The sequence below is a fragment of the Spodoptera frugiperda genome, chromosome 26 (assembly GCF_023101765.2).
Source record: "Spodoptera frugiperda isolate SF20-4 chromosome 26, AGI-APGP_CSIRO_Sfru_2.0, whole genome shotgun sequence".
In the NCBI taxonomy this organism is placed as follows: Eukaryota; Metazoa; Arthropoda; class Insecta; order Lepidoptera; family Noctuidae; genus Spodoptera; species Spodoptera frugiperda.
The window spans coordinates 11,902,390-11,919,239 of NC_064237.1; the positions used below are offsets into that span (position 1 = coordinate 11,902,390).

Consider the following 16,850-nt stretch of genomic DNA (forward strand, 5'->3'; position numbering starts at 1 on the left):
GTTTGCATACTATTCTTTAAAAAAAGGCCCTCAACTAGACAAAATTAATAAACTTTCAACTTTGTTATTTTGGGTAAATAATACACAGTCATACAGGTGCGCTGATCGTTGCCATGTCATGGTCCAAAGACTCAATCTGACACAACAGTTTGCCAGTCTATATGCTTAACATGAAAAGAACTTGACCCTCAGTCCTAGACAAAATTAATAAACTTTCAACTTTAGCAATTTTGGGTAACTATATTAGAAATAAAGGATACCACGTCGTTATTAAGTCATGGTAGAAAAATATGCTATTCGTGCTATTTATCGAAAAAAAATACACATTAGGATTTAAAATGACAAGTTTCCGTTACCTGTGTTCATGAAACTAAGATTAGCTTAAATAATAAATCCACGTAGGCTGAATTTACCATGTTTTTAATATATATGACTAACACTATCAATAGCACTTTGACGAGAAGCACCATGTTTATTTATATCTGAGTTTCCGATGTTTCGGCACTGTTCCAATCGCCATGATCACGAATGAACAGTTCATCAAAGAACACAATTTCTATTACTATTTCATTAGCAATCCTTGCTTTAATAAATTGGAAATCATTCTACGATAGTCTTAGTTCCACAAATTAGTTCATGCCACCTTAAATGGAGCTTAGATTACAGTGAAGCGTGAAATGCCCGGTATAATTCGGTGCTATCAGCTGTCAGGTGGGAGGTGGGGGTGGGGGGGTCAATTAACTGCTGGCCGGCGCACGATTGTGTAAGCTATTGTTAATTGTTTCTGGTCTTACCTCCTTTGTACTCCTGTTTGTTTGTGGTACGCGTGTTTTGGCGGGATTGTCTATGGATTTTTGTGACAGATTAATGATGTTTATTTTTTATAAATTTAACAGACAAAAGTATGAAGTTTGTTTCTTTGGAATAGCAGTGTGTATTAGATCAACGGTTCTAACAAGCTAATAGTATTCTAGAGGTCCCATGCGACACAAAATTTTGAAAGAAAGGAAAAAAGAAAGAAAATACTTTTATTTGGCACAGGCCGCAAAACACAAAACATTACAAAAAAAAATAATAAAAAAAAGAACTAGGTGTACCTACATGCATAAGAAAAAAAAATACAAAAACAAAAATTAAGTTTCATTTTCAATTTTCATCTCTTATGTTAATGTATCCCGATCAATGAAATAGCAACCTATTGCCATAAGTACATCATACATTGGAGCAAGGAGGCTGTATAATTGTTTTCAAGTCGTTAATCACCATTTTTGGGAAACAATGGAATAAATATTGACGTTGCCACTGCATTGGTTATTATTTTTTATTTTGTTTTTTTTTTTGGGGGGGGGGGGGAAATCATTCAATGTCTTTTCCTGTCTTGAGCGAGGCGAGAGGGAGTGTCAAACTCTTAATAACTAAAAACCACCCCGTTCCTTATCCTGCTTTTCGAGCCGGAGCCCCGGTAAACCCGCTAGGTAGTCCGCAGCTCCGAACTAATCCGTCTCAAGTGCTCTCCGAAGCACACAATCCTTAAAAATAACAAATTCTTCAACTGATCTTCGGCTGTCTTATAAAAAAACGGATTATGGTTAAAACAACAATAGATTAGGTACGTCAATAGGAACTTCGAATTTGGTCGCTATTATGTTTTTATTATTTTACATTTGTTGAGATTGCGTTTAACTCTAAACTATTTCCAATTAAATTTCTAATCTTAGGCAGCCAATTAGGAGATTGTTAGTGCACCTAAATTGGTCTGTGTAATATTGGCTGATTGGCTGTTGATTGTGGAGTGTAGCCAGTTCAGTATCCCACAAAGATGAGAGGACTCGTGTTGGCCACCGTCTTGTATTTGGCCAACAATGTTGGCGTGTTGGACGGATATGTCGTAGGGGCTGGCTGTGAGTTCCAAAATACTACTTGGTTTGCCAAAAAATATTATATTCAGTACCTATTTAAGATGAAGAAGGCCTTTGTACAGTGTTCCGTCTGATGATGATGATGATTTACGATGAAAAGTTAGCGATATCAAATATTGAAGTAGGTATTGGCTTTAACATCTTCAAAATCTCCGATTCCCCAATAACCTTTAAATTCCTAACCACCAAAAGGCCGGCAACGCACTTGCAACCTCTGGTGTTTCAAGTGTCCATGGGCGGCGGCGATTGCTTACCATCAGGTCATCCGTCTGCTCGTTTGCCGGCTTAAATCGGACCAGTTTCATTAATATTCCTCAGCATACTAAAATCATCCGCATTAACAGTACCTACATAACTATCTTCTTGAACACCACAGAATCGTTTCCTAATCCTTTCCTAACTTCCCAGTGAACGTGCGTTTCGGCCAAATGCTGTACACGGACAGTAAGTACCAAGTTCTTCGTGAGGAGATGGTGAAGGCCAACACCAGGAACCTGGTGTACCACTGCAGAGCCGACAAGAGCGACTGCGATGCCGCACTAGCAAAAATGAGGTACAAAGCTAGCAAACATTTCTACGCGCTGTCGAAGGCCGTTGTTGACTACGTGAAGAATAAACGTCAAGCCAGACCCACAGGATACGTCGGTAAGTCATTTTTATTAGTCCTAAATTTGCATTCAACCAGAATTAAAGGGCTGAGCTGCAGGTTTACCGGGGCTCCGGCTCAAAAGCAGGAGTAGGAACGGGGTGGTTTTTAGTCAGTAGATAAGAGTCTGATACTCCCTTTCGCCTCGCCCAAGGCGGGAGAAGCCATTGGATGATTTTCCCCCATGTTTTTCCCAGTTTCAACAATGTCGTCCAACGTCGCTTGACATCGCATGATGTCTCCGGAGACACAATATATCGCTCGACAAATATTTCTAGTGGGGCGAGGCGAAAATCGCCCAAGGCGGGAGAAACTATTGGATGATTTTCCACCCTTAAAAAAAATACAGAATTAAAGGGCCAGTAATTTGGTATCACTATACCGTGGCAATTTCATCGAATGGCAATTTCCTTTCCCTATAAAATGAGAGATGAGAACCTCTGAACAGGGACTCCTTCCAGCTGGGGGCCCGTGACATTTCGCCGACTTGCCCCCCTTTTTTTGAGGGGGGAAAATCATCCTATGACTTCTCCCGCCTTGGGCGAGACGACAGGGAGTGTCAGACTCTTACTGACTAAAAACCACCCCGTTCCTTCTCCTGCTTTTCGAGCCGGAACCCCGATAAACCCGCTAGGTAGTCCGCAGCTCCGGATCAGACTTGCCCCCCTGTAGTTATGCACTGGCTACTGAATATCAAACACTATTGTGTCTGTATTTTACTGTTTGACAGCGTTACAGTTTTAAAAATAGACCGGTCTTGTGTTCAGCATTTTAACCTTAGTCCCATTTTCTCCAAGGCACTGCAACGTTCTGTCAAGACAATATCTGCGTTCCTGACACCGACCCACCCATCGTGTTTGGAGGCTGCTTCACCCTGGTCTCCTGCGGAGGCAACCAGACCTGGCACTTGGACCCCATCGTGTACAAAAAGAAAAAAGGACGATTCATGTAGACATACATATAATAAATTATATTATTGTACTATTTTTATTTCAATCTCCTATTAATGTTAATACCCACATTTTGCTGGTTACGTACTGAATCTATACTATAATATTATAAAGCTGAAGAGTTTGTTTGTTTGTTTGTTTGTTTGAACGCGCTAATCTCCAGAACTACTGGTCCGATTTGAATAATTATTTTTGTGTTGAATAGTGCATTTATCGAGGAAGGCTATAGGCTATAAAACATCACGCTATGACCAATAGGAGCCAAGCAGAGCGGGTGAAACCGCGCGGAAGTAACTATATTTTATATATTTGTCCTAGATTTGGTTCGTATGTGCGATTGATTCTCAACTTCAGATTCTCTCGACTAGGAACAGTTTCAACAATGTCGTCCGACGTCGCTTGACATCGCCCGATGTCTCCGGAGACACAATATGTCGCTCGACAAATGTTTCTAGCGGAGACGAGGCTATAAGTTCAAACATTTCAAATTTCATAGTTTAATGGCCTTAAAAGCGTAGTAATTAATGCTCAGAAGTTCTAATCATCATCCCGTTAACTGAAGAGCAATTTGTCTAGGTGAAACTAGTTGCTATGAAGAAAGTACAGAAACAATTTACAGATAATAATATTATAACAACACCTTAGCTAATTGCCAAGAAATTAAGTAAATGGTCTACTCTTCCAATGATATCTCCGAACGGTAACACAATACTATCAATCCTATATCAATTAAATAAACCTTAACTAACATTTAACTAATTTAAAGATTGGCAGGCCACAACTGTACGCTTCTCGCGAAACTTTCTGCCTCGCACAGCAAAACTGTGAAATGAGCTGTCGTCGGCGGTATTTCCAAACCGATACGACCTTCAAACCTTCAAGACAAGAGCATACTCCTTTTTAAAAGGCCGGCAACGCACCTGTGACTCATCTGGTGTTGTCCATGGGCGGCGCTGATCGCTTACCATCAGGTGACTCGTCTGCTCGTTTGCAACCTATTCCATAAAAAAAGATAATAATCAGAACGCACAAATATAACCAAACCACACTTCACGTATGCAACCAAAAAGTTCCACTGATATAACACCCGACCATTTGGATGCCAAGCTGAAGAAAAATAAAAGAAAATTCAAAAATAAAAAGATTCCTACCACCTGTTGCATTGTGCAGTAACAATGCAAGTTTCATTCATTGTTTTACTATAACCAAGGAGGCTTTAAAAGACCTTTACAGATGTTCAGTCGATCCGTTAAAATGCTATAGTGGTCATCACACAACGCGATGGAGTTTTTATATCTACTTACAGTTTTTTTGCACATTTACAACGTAGCGTCTGAAATCAGGACAAATGTATTAGTAAACAAGTAAGTGAAATATTTTTCTAATAAGTTCGTGTTAAAATCAAGTGTAAAATCGTATCTAAAAATCATCAAAAATCGTACGTAACAGGTTACTGGGGCTCCGGCTCAAAGTAGGAGAAGGAACATGGTGGTGGTAGTCAGGAAGACTCTGACACTAACTCCCGCCTCACCCAAGGCGGGAGAAGTCATCGGATGATTATCCCTTCTCAAAAAAAAAGTATCCGTAAGATTATTTCACCATCCCGAAGTAATGCATGCTAACACTTTCAATAGATGACGCAATGGGAATAAAACTTCGTAATTTTTCACCGACTTCACAAAAAGAAGGAGGATCTGTAATGTTCGGATTGTATTTTTGTTTTTTCATTGATTACTCCGCCAATTGTGGATAGGTTTTCATTTTTTTTTCGAAATGTTATACTCCCGGCAGGGTCCCATTTCCACCAAGCCAGGATCTAATGATCCTAATACAACTGAGGGGAACTTTCGAAAAGCAATTGCATCAATTATATTTTTCAATTCCAATAACGATTTATAAACCATTTAATAAGGGTCTGGAGTCGACCTGATGATGGAGCTGACAGACAGTTAAGGAAACTCCTCAACAGTTTACAGTAATTACTGGGTTGATTAATTTGTGTTGATAAGAACTTTACACCTTGATGGAGTAACACTGATGGTGAGGGGTCTGATGAAGAAGCGTAATTATTAAGGGAACTCCTCACGGCTTCTAACCTATCAGTGGGAACAAATTGTATGACAAGGGCACGGACCAAGAGTCCGTGGAGAAAAAAATTAAATAAACTTTAAAACCTATCAGTGGGTGAATAACCTATTAATACGTATAATAGTCATGTTTTGCTTTTTAGTTATGACTTTTTGTTGGTTTTATTATAACTTTCGTGAGACATACTAAATTAATTATTATGTTATCGGCTGCTCATGAATATGAGCCTCTAGCATGGCTTGAAACTAGTTGAGTTCCTCGTCAAACAATTACGTGAGTAAGCCGATAACATAATAATTAATTTTTGTTGGTTTTTTGTTTTTTGAAGTCAGTTTTTTAAACACAGTTTTTTTTATTTCTTTACTCACATATTTTGCGAATATTGTCTTTTATTACTTGTTACTTATCTTGAGTGCCTCTTTACTTTTCAGACTTGCCAAGGTGAGACCTGTAGGTGCCCACGTTGGGAAAAGCTTCGTCCCACTCACAGAGATTCCTCCTCCTCATGTACCGCATTCAGACCACGGACCAGAGGGACATCCAGACGGGTCTGGCAGAAGACATTTAAATGACAACTGTAATCCGAAGAAGCAGGGCGAGGATACAATCGACGGCCCCAGAGTCGATATTTTCCCAGAATATTACGACGACAAAGTCGCCAAGACTGTCGCCACCGTCATATTTCCAGATCATATTGACCGTAAGTGCAATTTTTATTCATACACATTAAAGGTACCTACGCGTCCCACGTACCGCACCGCATTTTAGTTTGTCCTGTGTAGAAACTCATACAACTTCGTCCACTGATCCGCATCGTACGAACCGCATCATCAGCAATGCCTACATGCGATGCGTGCTGATGACGTCATACGGAATGCGTACGATGCAGGCCTGTAGACGCTTACCTTAATAGTCCGAGATAGAATACTAGTCTACGAAAGAGGTATTTGCTATAATCACCATACTCAACAAGTGGCTTGAAGATCACCATTTAAAAGGTTTAGGTTTAGTTACCTAATACAAAATGTCCAGCCTCTCGTAAATGTGTAGTTTTTTAGTCGGCTCTTGCGGCATCCAGGGGAAGGCATAGATATTGATATATTACATTATAGTCGTCACACTTTTCCTGGTTACACTCATTTTATAGCAGATATACTACTTTTTTACGATACCACTTTCCTGGGACAAAATCTTTTAATTTTTTAAAGGTTTATAAGTAGGTACGTTATGCATATAATCCGATTTATGGAACTTTGTACGTGCTATTCCCTAGTAAAAGTTAGTCCTTACAATTATCTATAACATCGATTTATTTTACAGATAAGCACTTTGAAGTGACTACTCAGGTGCCATATTTGACAGTTGGTCCGATCGACGCGATAGGCTACCACCCCAGTACGATAAAGAGTGAGCATCCCAGCGAGTGTGAGAAAATATACCAGGACCATCTTGATGAGCAATATTCTGAAGAGTCCAAGGACTACTCCGAGGAATCTCTGGAAATGGCCCGACTTCCACTCTTCCCTGCCAACGACGGATCAGCAGACGACAAACTGGACAAATTGTACAGCGACATAGATGTTTAGCATTAACTTCATAATTATTATGTATTTAATTGTATATTTTTTATACTTGCAATGATTAAATTGTTTTTTCAAGATTTCTCTCTTACATTTAATGTACTCCCTTTTTTTATTCAATCAATAACCGAATTTTACATTATTGCTTGGAGATTTGGAGACAGAAACGATTGATGTTCGACTTAAAAAAAAAACAAGTAATTAGATCAAAAGGGACTTGTTAGCACAAAGGACTATCTAAAGAAATATTATAAAACAGCTACCTGCATAGCACAAAAAGATAGGTAAAAGTCCCAGAGAGCCGATGGCTGCCGATAATATGATCTTAAGGGGCTGTTTCACGATATTTGGATAGGCGCTATGTCCCAAATATGAATTAAGAACGTAATTTGTATGAACTATCTGTCACATAAGTTTATCGGGCATTTATATGAAGGTGGTGAAACAGGCGCTAACACAAAAAGCTTTCAAATTGTATATACATTTCACAGCCGTGCTAAAAAGGTTTTTATGTAGAGGAATTAAAACACCTTTATGATTGATTGGACTTATTTATTACTTATATTACAAACAATGTTTCCTTAGATACCTAATTACTAATGTAGTACTTGTGTTGTTATACGGGGCCCGCTTGTAGGTTGTATTTGTTATACGGGGCCCGCTTGTAGGTTGTATTTGTTATACGGGGCCCGCTTGTAGGTTGTATTTGTTATACGGGGCCCGCTTGTAGGTTGTATTTGTTATACGGGCCCCGCTTGTAGGTTGTATTTGTTATACGGGGCCCGCTTGTATGTTGTATTTCTTAAATGGGCCCCGGTTAGAGGTTGTATTTGTTATACGGGGCCCGCTTGTAGGTTGTATTTGTTATACGGGGCCCGCTTGTAGGTTGTATTTGTTTGGTACTTTCACGTCTTTGTCCTTATCATCCAATATTTCTTCCGTATCGTCGTCATCGAAATCATCCATGTCCAGCGGATTCCTGGAAAAATATCCATGAACATACATATTAGCCCTGCATACAGGGTGACTGGCAATTAGTGGCCGACATTTACACACGTGATTGTACTCATAATTAAAAACTAGTTTCCCAAAGAAACTTTATTTGTATACTCGTTACTTTTATTTTTATCTCTATAACAAAACAACAAAATTTCATTAGCACGCGCGTGTAAAGTTCCAAAATACCTACTAGTCTTCCGATAACGCAGACGCGGGAGCCTCGTTGCTAATAGCTAATCGAAATTTTGTTGTTTTGTTATTGTGATCATAAAAATATTTTAGAAAAATATCAAATGCCCAAATTCTGTCAAGAGTGATTTTCTACACGGACGATGTCGCGGGCAACAGCCAGTCGTATGATAAAATGAGTGATTAGAACACTTACTTGTTCCAGTCGATTTTGTGTCGTTTTCTGAAACAAAAAACAATTGGATTAAGTTTATACGTACGTAGGTATTTAACATTTATTCAGATTTATCTATTTACTTCCGCACAGCTCGGCTTAAATTTGGCGTAGTTTGATGTATTTGATCTGTAAGCTTTCATCAATAAATGGACTATCCAACATACAAAATACTATTTTCTTTCCAACCAGTAATTCCGAAAATATATGCATAAACCTCAAAAAAAAGAAATAAAAAAAAATCTGATACAATAAATAAAATTATTCCTCAGCAAAGTCCTTTGGTCACTAAAATCGTATGCTTTTAAACACATATTCATATTTGTTTTATACATTAAATACTTCGTATTTTTTTATTTATTAATAAACGCTTGGAAAACCAACAACTGTACAATTTGAATAAATAACGTAGTATGTGACAAAAAGCCAATTATAGGTTTTCACGAATAGCAGTAGAAAATACAAAACCATGCCAACAGAACTATCTATACAATATTAAAGTTACTTAATTATATTTATAATTATGATAATTACATACTGCTGCACAAATTATTACAATTCCAGACTCTACTACTGAGAAATTTTCGAAAAACCGAAAAAAGCCCAGTAATACTTTGCCGACCCGGGAATCGAACCCGAGACCCCTTGTCCGACAGTCGCACTAGCGACCACTCGACCAACGAGGCAGTCTTACCTAAAACCTTTCTTAAAAATCTTACCTATTGGTAGCAATGTAATCTTGGTCCATATACTCTTTCTTAAAAATCTTACCTATTGGTAGCAATGTAATCTTGGTCCATATATTCTTCAGATACTTCGACGGAGAGAGGCTGCCCCCTGTGGTCCTGCAGAATGCCGAAGTACCGAGGTGCCCGCGTCACCGTGTATAGTAGAGCTTAAACACAAATACAGCAATTAATGTACCTCCCCACTTTTAAATCGGTCAAATACGTCTAATTTGGATCCCTTTTTTTTGAGGGGGGAAAATCATCCAATGGCTTCTCCCGCCTTAGGCGAGGCGAGTGGGAGTGTCAGACTCTTACTGACTAAAAACCACCCCGTTCCTGCTCCTGCTTGTCGAGCCGGAGCCCCGGTAAACCCGCTAGGTCGTTCGCAGCTCCGGATTAGTATAATGATACGAACTAATAATGGTTTCACACACAATTTAAACATATCGACAGCCCGTGGCAATCCATTGGTTGACTATGGACTTCCTCTCTACACTATGGGGTTTGTCATAATCTCTACACTTAGCACGCGAGTTACAGAATCATCAGATCCTTAGTACGAGTTTGCTTTACGTTTAAAGTAATCGAAACGAGAACGCGTTCGGTGCTCTGATTGGTTAGTTTATTTGAGCCGGCCAATCAGAGCGCCGAACGCGCTCTCGTTTCTCATAATAAGGGTAATGGTCTCTGTCAAATATGTAGTCCTGCAATTTACTTTTACTACACCCGTGGAAAGAGTAGCGGTGGTAATCCTCTGCCGTAACTTGATACATAATACTTGGCACATGTTTGGGTATAATCAAATTATTCAACTTACAGTCATCAACAGCCTGAAGCCCTTTTAACGCCACGCATAATACTATTAAAACTACTTGTAACTTTAATTTTGTTTCACACATTTTTATTGTTTTTTAAAGGCAACAGTCTCTCGCTAAACTCAATGCAATTATGAAATAATTGGTCACAGAATAAAACTCTTTTCACACTATTGTCATAATTATTTAAAAAAAAAGGCTACAAGGCGGTTAGCCAGTAAGTAAAATGTAACGTTCTAATTTCGAATTCAGTTTGGAGTTCTTGTTTGGTTTTACGGTAAAGAGTTTGGAAAACACGAAAGTGTTTAACAAATCCACATTCATGTTTTGGCAGTTTTGTCATAGACATTACGAACAATGGGTTACGTAACCGAGGTTCTGCACGTGACCATTTACTTGCGCTGTTCTTTTTGTTCCTTTTTTGTAGGAAACCGAATAGGGATGACGACGGGGTATGGAAATTAAAAATCTATTTAGTCCGTCAGTTAGGTAAAGAAAACATATTAGACACCTATATTTTCATTTAGTCATATAAGATAACAATACTTAGATAAAACGAATCAAAGTTTAGGAGTGGAAGCAAATACGTCATTTCTAGATATAAAACGTACCTACCTAGAAGTGACGGCACGCGTTATTTCAAATCAATATATCTTCAAAAGTATTTGTTCTCGTAAGAAAATAAAAAATACGTGTCTAAAGTTTTAAAATAAACTACTAGACGGACATTAAAATAAAAATTAGTCATCTACCCTATTTTAGCTAAAATTCTTTATACCATCACAATGCATGTGATTTACCACCGCCGTACTCAGATTCATTTACTGGTTACTTAACCCAGTCCTTCGCAATTGTTTTCGATACAAAATCGTTACTAAGGAATAGTTTAAGTAATTATTTAGTATTAATATACACAGAACAAACTGGATGTAGGCATGTTTTAGTTTATGATCATCTTTATCAGTCTTGAACATACGAGTATCATCAATATATCGACCTTTCTGAAGGAAAATATATATTATGGTAACCTGCATAACTTTGTATCACGAAATGTGAGCAAGACTATTATAACTAAGTAGTGCTGGATTAATCACGTTGGTATTTTTATTTTTATGGGATAATTTTTAATGCTATAAACATTTATTTCAGAATAAATTCCATATTTGTTAGTAACAGTGCAAACTTATAAGCTAGTGTTATTATTGTTAGTAACAGTAGGCAACTTATGAACTATTGTTAGTAGCATTATTTATTAGGCTCGCCGACCCCGGGAATGTCTACTTGACTGCATGCAGTCGTATCCACCGCCCCAAGATCGGAGAGTCCCACCTTTCAGCCAGCGCTCTGAGAATGGTGTTGGGGCTATCGCGAAACCGGCGAAGCATAGATGCGCATCTTTTACGCATGATGGTAGATAAGCCTGCCACAACCTCCCATACCGCTGCAACTCGTCATCGTCGACAACGTCGACCCATTAAATTTCAAAAAAACTCTTGTAAGCCAGGATCTAGTAGATACAACCATGAAAACACCGGAACACTGAAGTCGGGCGCTTCCCAGAGAAATGAATGACTGTCTTGGATCCCGCAACGAAACAAATCAGAAGATGTTATTAGAGGAGAAGAAAAAGAAAACGATAGTTTCCACTTCTCTCGGTGAATTTAAGGCAGGAGACAGGATGACTTAAGCCTAAAGGCACAAAAGAGACTGCACAACTGGGAGAAGCCCAGTCGCCAAGCACCACGGAAATTTTACTTAAAACTAAAATACTAAATGGGTCCTATGCGTGAGCTGTTATACTTCATCATCACGTCGGTACCTAGCATTTGGCAAAATGTAGCTCCGCGTAACCAACATCTATTCATTATGTGATTGAGACTACTTTAAGCCCAATTACCCCCTTCCCAATCTTCCCAAGTCATGATTCCCCAACAATTCTTAAATTCCAACGCCCAAAAGGCCGGCAACGCACTTGTGATGTCCGTAGTGTTTCGGGTGTCCATGGGCGGCGTTTCTATTTAGTAAGGTAATGAAAATAAATATATTGGACACGTATTTTTTTATTTTGTCATATAACATAACAATATTTAGATAAAACTAATCAGAGTGGGAGCAAATATAATTTCATTTCAACGTATAAAACGTATCTAGTATCTAGAAGTAATTATACGATATTTCAAATCGATATATTATCTTCGAAAGTATTTGCTTCCGTATGAAAATAAAAAATAGGTACGCTAATGTTTTTCATCAAGACGGTAGTTTAAATAAAAATTAGTCATCTACCCTATTCGATACATTTTCCGGGAACAGAAAAGTCGTAGTGCCCAACTGTAATTAGCGATTATACTCCAGTAACCTTAGTATGAGTTTGGTTTACGTTTAAAGTAATCCAGACGACAACTGCCGGACAAGGGGTCTCGGGTTCGATTTCCGAGTCCGGCAAACTATTACTGGGCTTTTTCGGTTTTTCGATATTTCTCAGTTATAGCACGGAGTCTGGAATTGTGCCCAGTATATGACAATAGGATCACCCCCTCTTACATGGGAGTTACACAATTAGTGAAAAGTGGGTGTACATTGTATAGCGGGATTTCGTGCCGTAATGTGCACCTCTGCCTACCCCTTCGAGGCTAAAAGGCGTGACGTTGACGTGGCAAATAGAACAAACACAAAATAAAACAGCCACACATATTACTTAATTAGCTAGTTTTATATTTTATAAGTTTACAATTAACATTATTTCCTATAGAAAAGGTTGCCTTCGCCGCCCCAGAGCCGTCTTCCACCGTAACCTATTAAATCTTGCCGGACCGAGTTGTATTTCTTGAAGAACAATTTCTTCAGTATACGCTTCCTACGTTTGTCCTCTTTTAAGCACGACTCGAGCTTGTCCATGCACACGTCCTCTCTGAAAAAAGTCAGTCGTTAAATAAAGGTATCTTTTTATAAATAAGTTAATATTTTATTGTAACTTTCGTGAAACATACTAAATTAATTATTATGTTATCGGCTTACTCACGTAACTGTTTGACGAGGAACTCGACTAGTTTCAAGCTATGCTAGAGGCTCATATTCATGAGCAGCATTCCGCGACACACGATGCGGCGATTGTCGCGCTGCTACTGTGCCAGTAGTGTTAGTGCCAGTACTGCTCATGAACATGAGCCTCTAGCATGGCTTGAAACTAGTCGAGTTCCTCGTCAAACAGTTACGTGAGTAAGCCGATAACATAATAATTAAGTTAATATTTGCAGTGCTGAAAAAAAGCTGCATTAGCTACGGGTAGTAAACGTAAACATAATATTAAGATGTAAATAATCCAAAAATTTTGGTTATATGTAGTTAAATTTTTTGTCATTAGTAGATTTTTAGTTTATGGTTTTTTAAGTCGGTTTTAGTTGATTTGGGCACAGACGCGGGACCCGTAGTATTTGCTGCCTTCTCCTACATGGCTAATCCGGCTCTGAATATATGAAGAATATCATCAGGACAATAACTGCTAAATAAAATTATCTGCCTATCATGGATTGCCATCACATGATTTAGGATTGATGATTAATCTTTGCAGTTGGGAGAACGCAGTTATCATTAAATCGAATTAGAACACTACCGAAAGAAAAAAACGAGCAAAAAGATAACAAATCGACAACAATAAAAAGATAACTTGCCACCCCAATTTTTCATCTACCGACTGTAAATATTTAATGAATATGATGCATGCACGGTTCAAGGTAACCAAGTACTCTTAATTTACTCCCACTCACTTGTAATTTTGATCCAGTAGCAACTTTATGGGCTCCGTCTTGGTAAATTTATCAGGAAGTCGGGAGCCTGGTGGCAGTTTGGCGAGTTCCTTCATGATGCCCATGATCGTGTTCTCCAACTGCGCTAATTTTGGCACCATCAACCTTTTGATCACCTTAAAAATAAGGGATAGGTTCATTATTCTTTTATAGTACTAGATATCAAGTGTACACGGTGAATTTACATTCAGTCGGCCAAATCATTTGGTATTCAGGCAAAAAATTAAGATTTAAAGCCTGTCCCCGGAGACGTCAGACGACATCGCCGCGACATGGTTGAAACCGTTCCTTGTCGCACGGTCAACAATGTCGCGGCGATGTCGTCCGACGTTGCCCGACATCGTCCGATATCACCCGATGTCTCTTGGGACACATGTCGCTCGACAAATGTTCCTAGTGGGGACGAGGCTCTATTCACATTGAGAATAGAATAGTTAGTCTATTATATAAAAATAAGTCGGGTTTTCCTTCCTGACGATATAACTCCCGAACGCACGAACCGATTTCCAAGGTTTTGGATTCGTTGGAAAGGTCTCGGGCTCCATTAGGTTTATAGCAAAAAAAAATTTGGAAAAAGTAAGAAAACAGGGAAAATCATTGGTGGCGAAACAGAGTTCGCCTGGTTTGCTAGTAGCTAATAAAATATAAGTTTCTGTACTGAAGCAATCTTTATCTCTATTCTCTATACTCTTATCTCTATACAGTTTGCTACGAGTATTACACGTTAGGAACAAAATTTAAAAGCTCTTATATACCTTTCCACATCGATTACCAGTTTTACACGGAGTCCGGAACTTCCTTCCAAGGTCCATAGTCGGTAGGTTCTGTATCTGAGTGATCACATTTGAAAACGTTCCTGTAGCTGTTTTCTGGGCTAAAACAGACATACGAAGACATTTTAAGATCTCTTCCACGTATAAAAAATTTGGCAACTCGAGAATGGTTGATCTTTTATCTTTTTAAGGAGTTTTCTATAACTGGCATAGACCAGATAGATAATAATGCTGATAATAGGTGCTCTTAACAATATCCGAGGATTCAAGAAAAGCAATCCTCACTTACCGCCGTACTCAGAGTCGTTTAATGGTTACTTAACCCAGTCCTTAGCGATTGTTTTCGATACAAAATCGTTACCAAGGAATAGTTTAAGTGATCATTAAATGTCTCTGAGTGTGGCAGTTACACATAAAAATTCTTATTCGTGAAAGTCCAATCCCTCTCTGCTAATATCAAGGCCAAAACCAATATTTAAAAAATGTAAAATAGAGCCAAAATTCACGAGAACCTGAAATCACTGATTTACCCTTTTTCTAACTTACCCATCAATGCCTTTTTCGTTTTACCCGTTCTGGCCACATCTGGTTTATTCTGGCCATTGTATTCTTCAGAATTTTTGCCACAATTAACTACGCTAACGAACAATAGTGTAAAAAACACATTTAATGAAAAATACTTGTTAAAAATCATTCTACGTGTGTCCTAAAGACGACTAGTTGAGCTTGCGTCTCGTGTAAAGGAAGTAAAAATATGTGAAATTACACCGTACTTAGTATATTTACAAAACATTACCGCTAGAGGGCAAACTTCACAATGTTTTATGGTTGGCCCAAACAACAATATAAATTGTTACATACTGCGTGTTTGTAAATTAGGAAAGAAATAAGATTTGTAAGTTCCGTAATCGGTACTTAGGTACATTTTGTATAACGAACGACGACTGATTATTTATTTCAGTACCACTTATTACGGTGTATTACGAAGAAATCTTATTGTTACTAGGCAACAATTAATGCATTTTCAAAAATGTTAAAATTGATGTGGATACAATACAACTACCTTGTCCATACCTTTTTTTTCAGGGGGGAAAATCATCCAATGACTTCTCTCGAGTGCATCAGTGCAAGGCGAGAGGGAGTGTCAGACTCTTACTGACTAAAAAGCACCCCGTTCCTACTCCTGCTTGTCGAGCCGAAGCCCCGGTAGCCCGCTAGGTAGTCCATAGCTACTCTGTCCATACCTAGGTACTTATTACCTATACAGTATGAAGATCACTCATATCACTCGTCCACAGAAGCATAATACAAAAAAAAAAATTTCAACAAAAACCGAAAATAAAAAAAATGTAACAAAATAAATAATTAAATAAATCAAGTATTAAATTGTGTATGAACAGCTTCATGGTCCAACCACAGTAGAGCTGTAATGTTCTAAGTTATCTAGAAATGTTACGGACATGTGACGCGGTTGTTACAATGCCGTATTTGTAAAGAGAATAATGCACTTATTGGCTTATCTACTGGGCCTATTTCGCTGATTTTTCGTATATCGTCTGCCAAGATGATAACAAATACATATGTGGTTTAGTAAATTAAGTCTGAAGAGGTTCCTTATTGTTAATATTATATTGTAGTGGTTACTGCCATTTGACCTTACAGTACAAGTAGATAAGGATTTAAGTGCTACGTCACGCTAAGCAAGCTTTATTTAAGAGGGGTGGTTAGTGAAAACGGACATTCATCTTTTAATGAAATCTCAATTCAGTCTAAAAATAGCATTGTTCTTACCATCGGGGATATAGCTCAGTGGCAGAGCAATCGACTGCAGATCGATAGGTCCCCGGTTCAAATCCGGGTGTCCCCTACTCATTTTTTAAAGTGTTTTAGGTTTTAAAATAAAATATATGTTCAAAATTTTATTTCTTTTCTTTTTATCTTTCAATTTTTAGACAATGGATACTCGGGGTGTCAAAAATATTATCTAAGAAATATTTATTTTAATATTACGTAAAAACTACTTTTGTCCTCTAAGATACCACATATTTTGTCGTAAAGGATTATAGCACAGATTATAGGCTACAAAACATCACGCTGCGACCAATAGGATATAAGCTGAGAAGCGGGTAAAATTGCGCGGCTG

At 38.3% G+C, this 16,850-nt stretch overlaps 4 protein-coding genes and 1 non-coding gene across 5 annotated transcripts in view; 3 read left to right on the forward strand and 2 right to left on the reverse strand.

The window, feature by feature from the left end:
- Positions 1-1,739: 1,739 nt before the first annotated feature.
- On the forward strand, positions 1,740-3,546 carry LOC118264208 (uncharacterized). Its single transcript, XM_035576648.2, has 3 exons — positions 1,740-1,901; positions 2,328-2,564; positions 3,363-3,546. Exons 1-3 carry the CDS (start codon positions 1,820-1,822, stop codon positions 3,515-3,517), a joined length of 474 nt encoding a protein of 157 aa, XP_035432541.2. The 5' UTR covers positions 1,740-1,819; the 3' UTR covers positions 3,518-3,546.
- A 1,169-nt stretch (positions 3,547-4,715) lies between these two features.
- On the forward strand, positions 4,716-7,263 carry LOC118264206 (uncharacterized). Its single transcript, XM_035576646.2, has 3 exons — positions 4,716-4,879; positions 6,035-6,303; positions 6,924-7,263. Exons 1-3 carry the CDS (start codon positions 4,797-4,799, stop codon positions 7,187-7,189), a joined length of 618 nt encoding a protein of 205 aa, XP_035432539.1. The 5' UTR covers positions 4,716-4,796; the 3' UTR covers positions 7,190-7,263.
- Positions 7,264-8,013: 750 nt separating this feature from the next.
- Positions 8,014-16,850, reverse strand: part of LOC118264207 (uncharacterized) — a 58,195-nt gene continuing 49,358 nt past the window's right edge. Inside the window, exons 2-5 of the mRNA XM_035576647.2 lie at positions 10,131-10,217; positions 9,357-9,480; positions 8,568-8,594; positions 8,014-8,162 (exon numbers count right to left, since the gene is read on the reverse strand). Coding sequence (XP_035432540.1) covers positions 8,048-8,162; positions 8,568-8,594; positions 9,357-9,480; positions 10,131-10,212 — 348 coding nt within the window. The 5' untranslated portion in view covers positions 10,213-10,217 and the 3' untranslated portion in view covers positions 8,014-8,047. The remainder of the gene's footprint in view (positions 8,163-8,567; positions 8,595-9,356; positions 9,481-10,130; positions 10,218-16,850) is intronic.
- Positions 12,821-15,501, reverse strand: LOC126912495 (uncharacterized). Its single transcript, XM_050704902.1, has 4 exons — positions 15,254-15,501; positions 14,690-14,808; positions 13,896-14,050; positions 12,821-13,039 (listed from the first exon to the last, which is right to left on the reverse strand). Exons 1-4 carry the CDS (start codon positions 15,399-15,401, stop codon positions 12,868-12,870), a joined length of 594 nt encoding a protein of 197 aa, XP_050560859.1. The 5' UTR covers positions 15,402-15,501; the 3' UTR covers positions 12,821-12,867.
- Trnac-gca (transfer RNA cysteine (anticodon GCA)) lies at positions 16,503-16,574 on the forward strand. Its single transcript has one exon. It is a non-coding gene; the product is annotated as a tRNA-Cys (tRNA).

Coding starts and splice junctions, on each gene's coding strand:
- LOC118264206 (XM_035576646.2), top strand. CDS start 4,797: ATGGAGTTTTTATATCTACTTACAGTTTTTTTGCACATTTACAACGTA. Junction 4,880..6,034: donor ACAAATGTATTAGTAAACAA/GTAAGTGAAATA, acceptor TTTACTTTTCAG/ACTTGCCAAGGTGAGACCTG. Junction 6,304..6,923: donor ATTTCCAGATCATATTGACC/GTAAGTGCAATT, acceptor TTTATTTTACAG/ATAAGCACTTTGAAGTGACT.
- LOC126912495 (XM_050704902.1), bottom strand. CDS start 15,401: ATGATTTTTAACAAGTATTTTTCATTAAATGTGTTTTTTACACTATTG. Junction 14,809..15,253: donor AACGAAAAAGGCATTGATGG/GTAAGTTAGAAA, acceptor TGTCTGTTTTAG/CCCAGAAAACAGCTACAGGA. Junction 14,051..14,689: donor CTGGTAATCGATGTGGAAAG/GTATATAAGAGC, acceptor CTTATTTTTAAG/GTGATCAAAAGGTTGATGGT.
- LOC118264208 (XM_035576648.2), top strand. CDS start 1,820: ATGAGAGGACTCGTGTTGGCCACCGTCTTGTATTTGGCCAACAATGTT. Junction 1,902..2,327: donor ATATGTCGTAGGGGCTGGCT/GTGAGTTCCAAA, acceptor CTAACTTCCCAG/TGAACGTGCGTTTCGGCCAA. Junction 2,565..3,362: donor CAGACCCACAGGATACGTCG/GTAAGTCATTTT, acceptor ATTTTCTCCAAG/GCACTGCAACGTTCTGTCAA.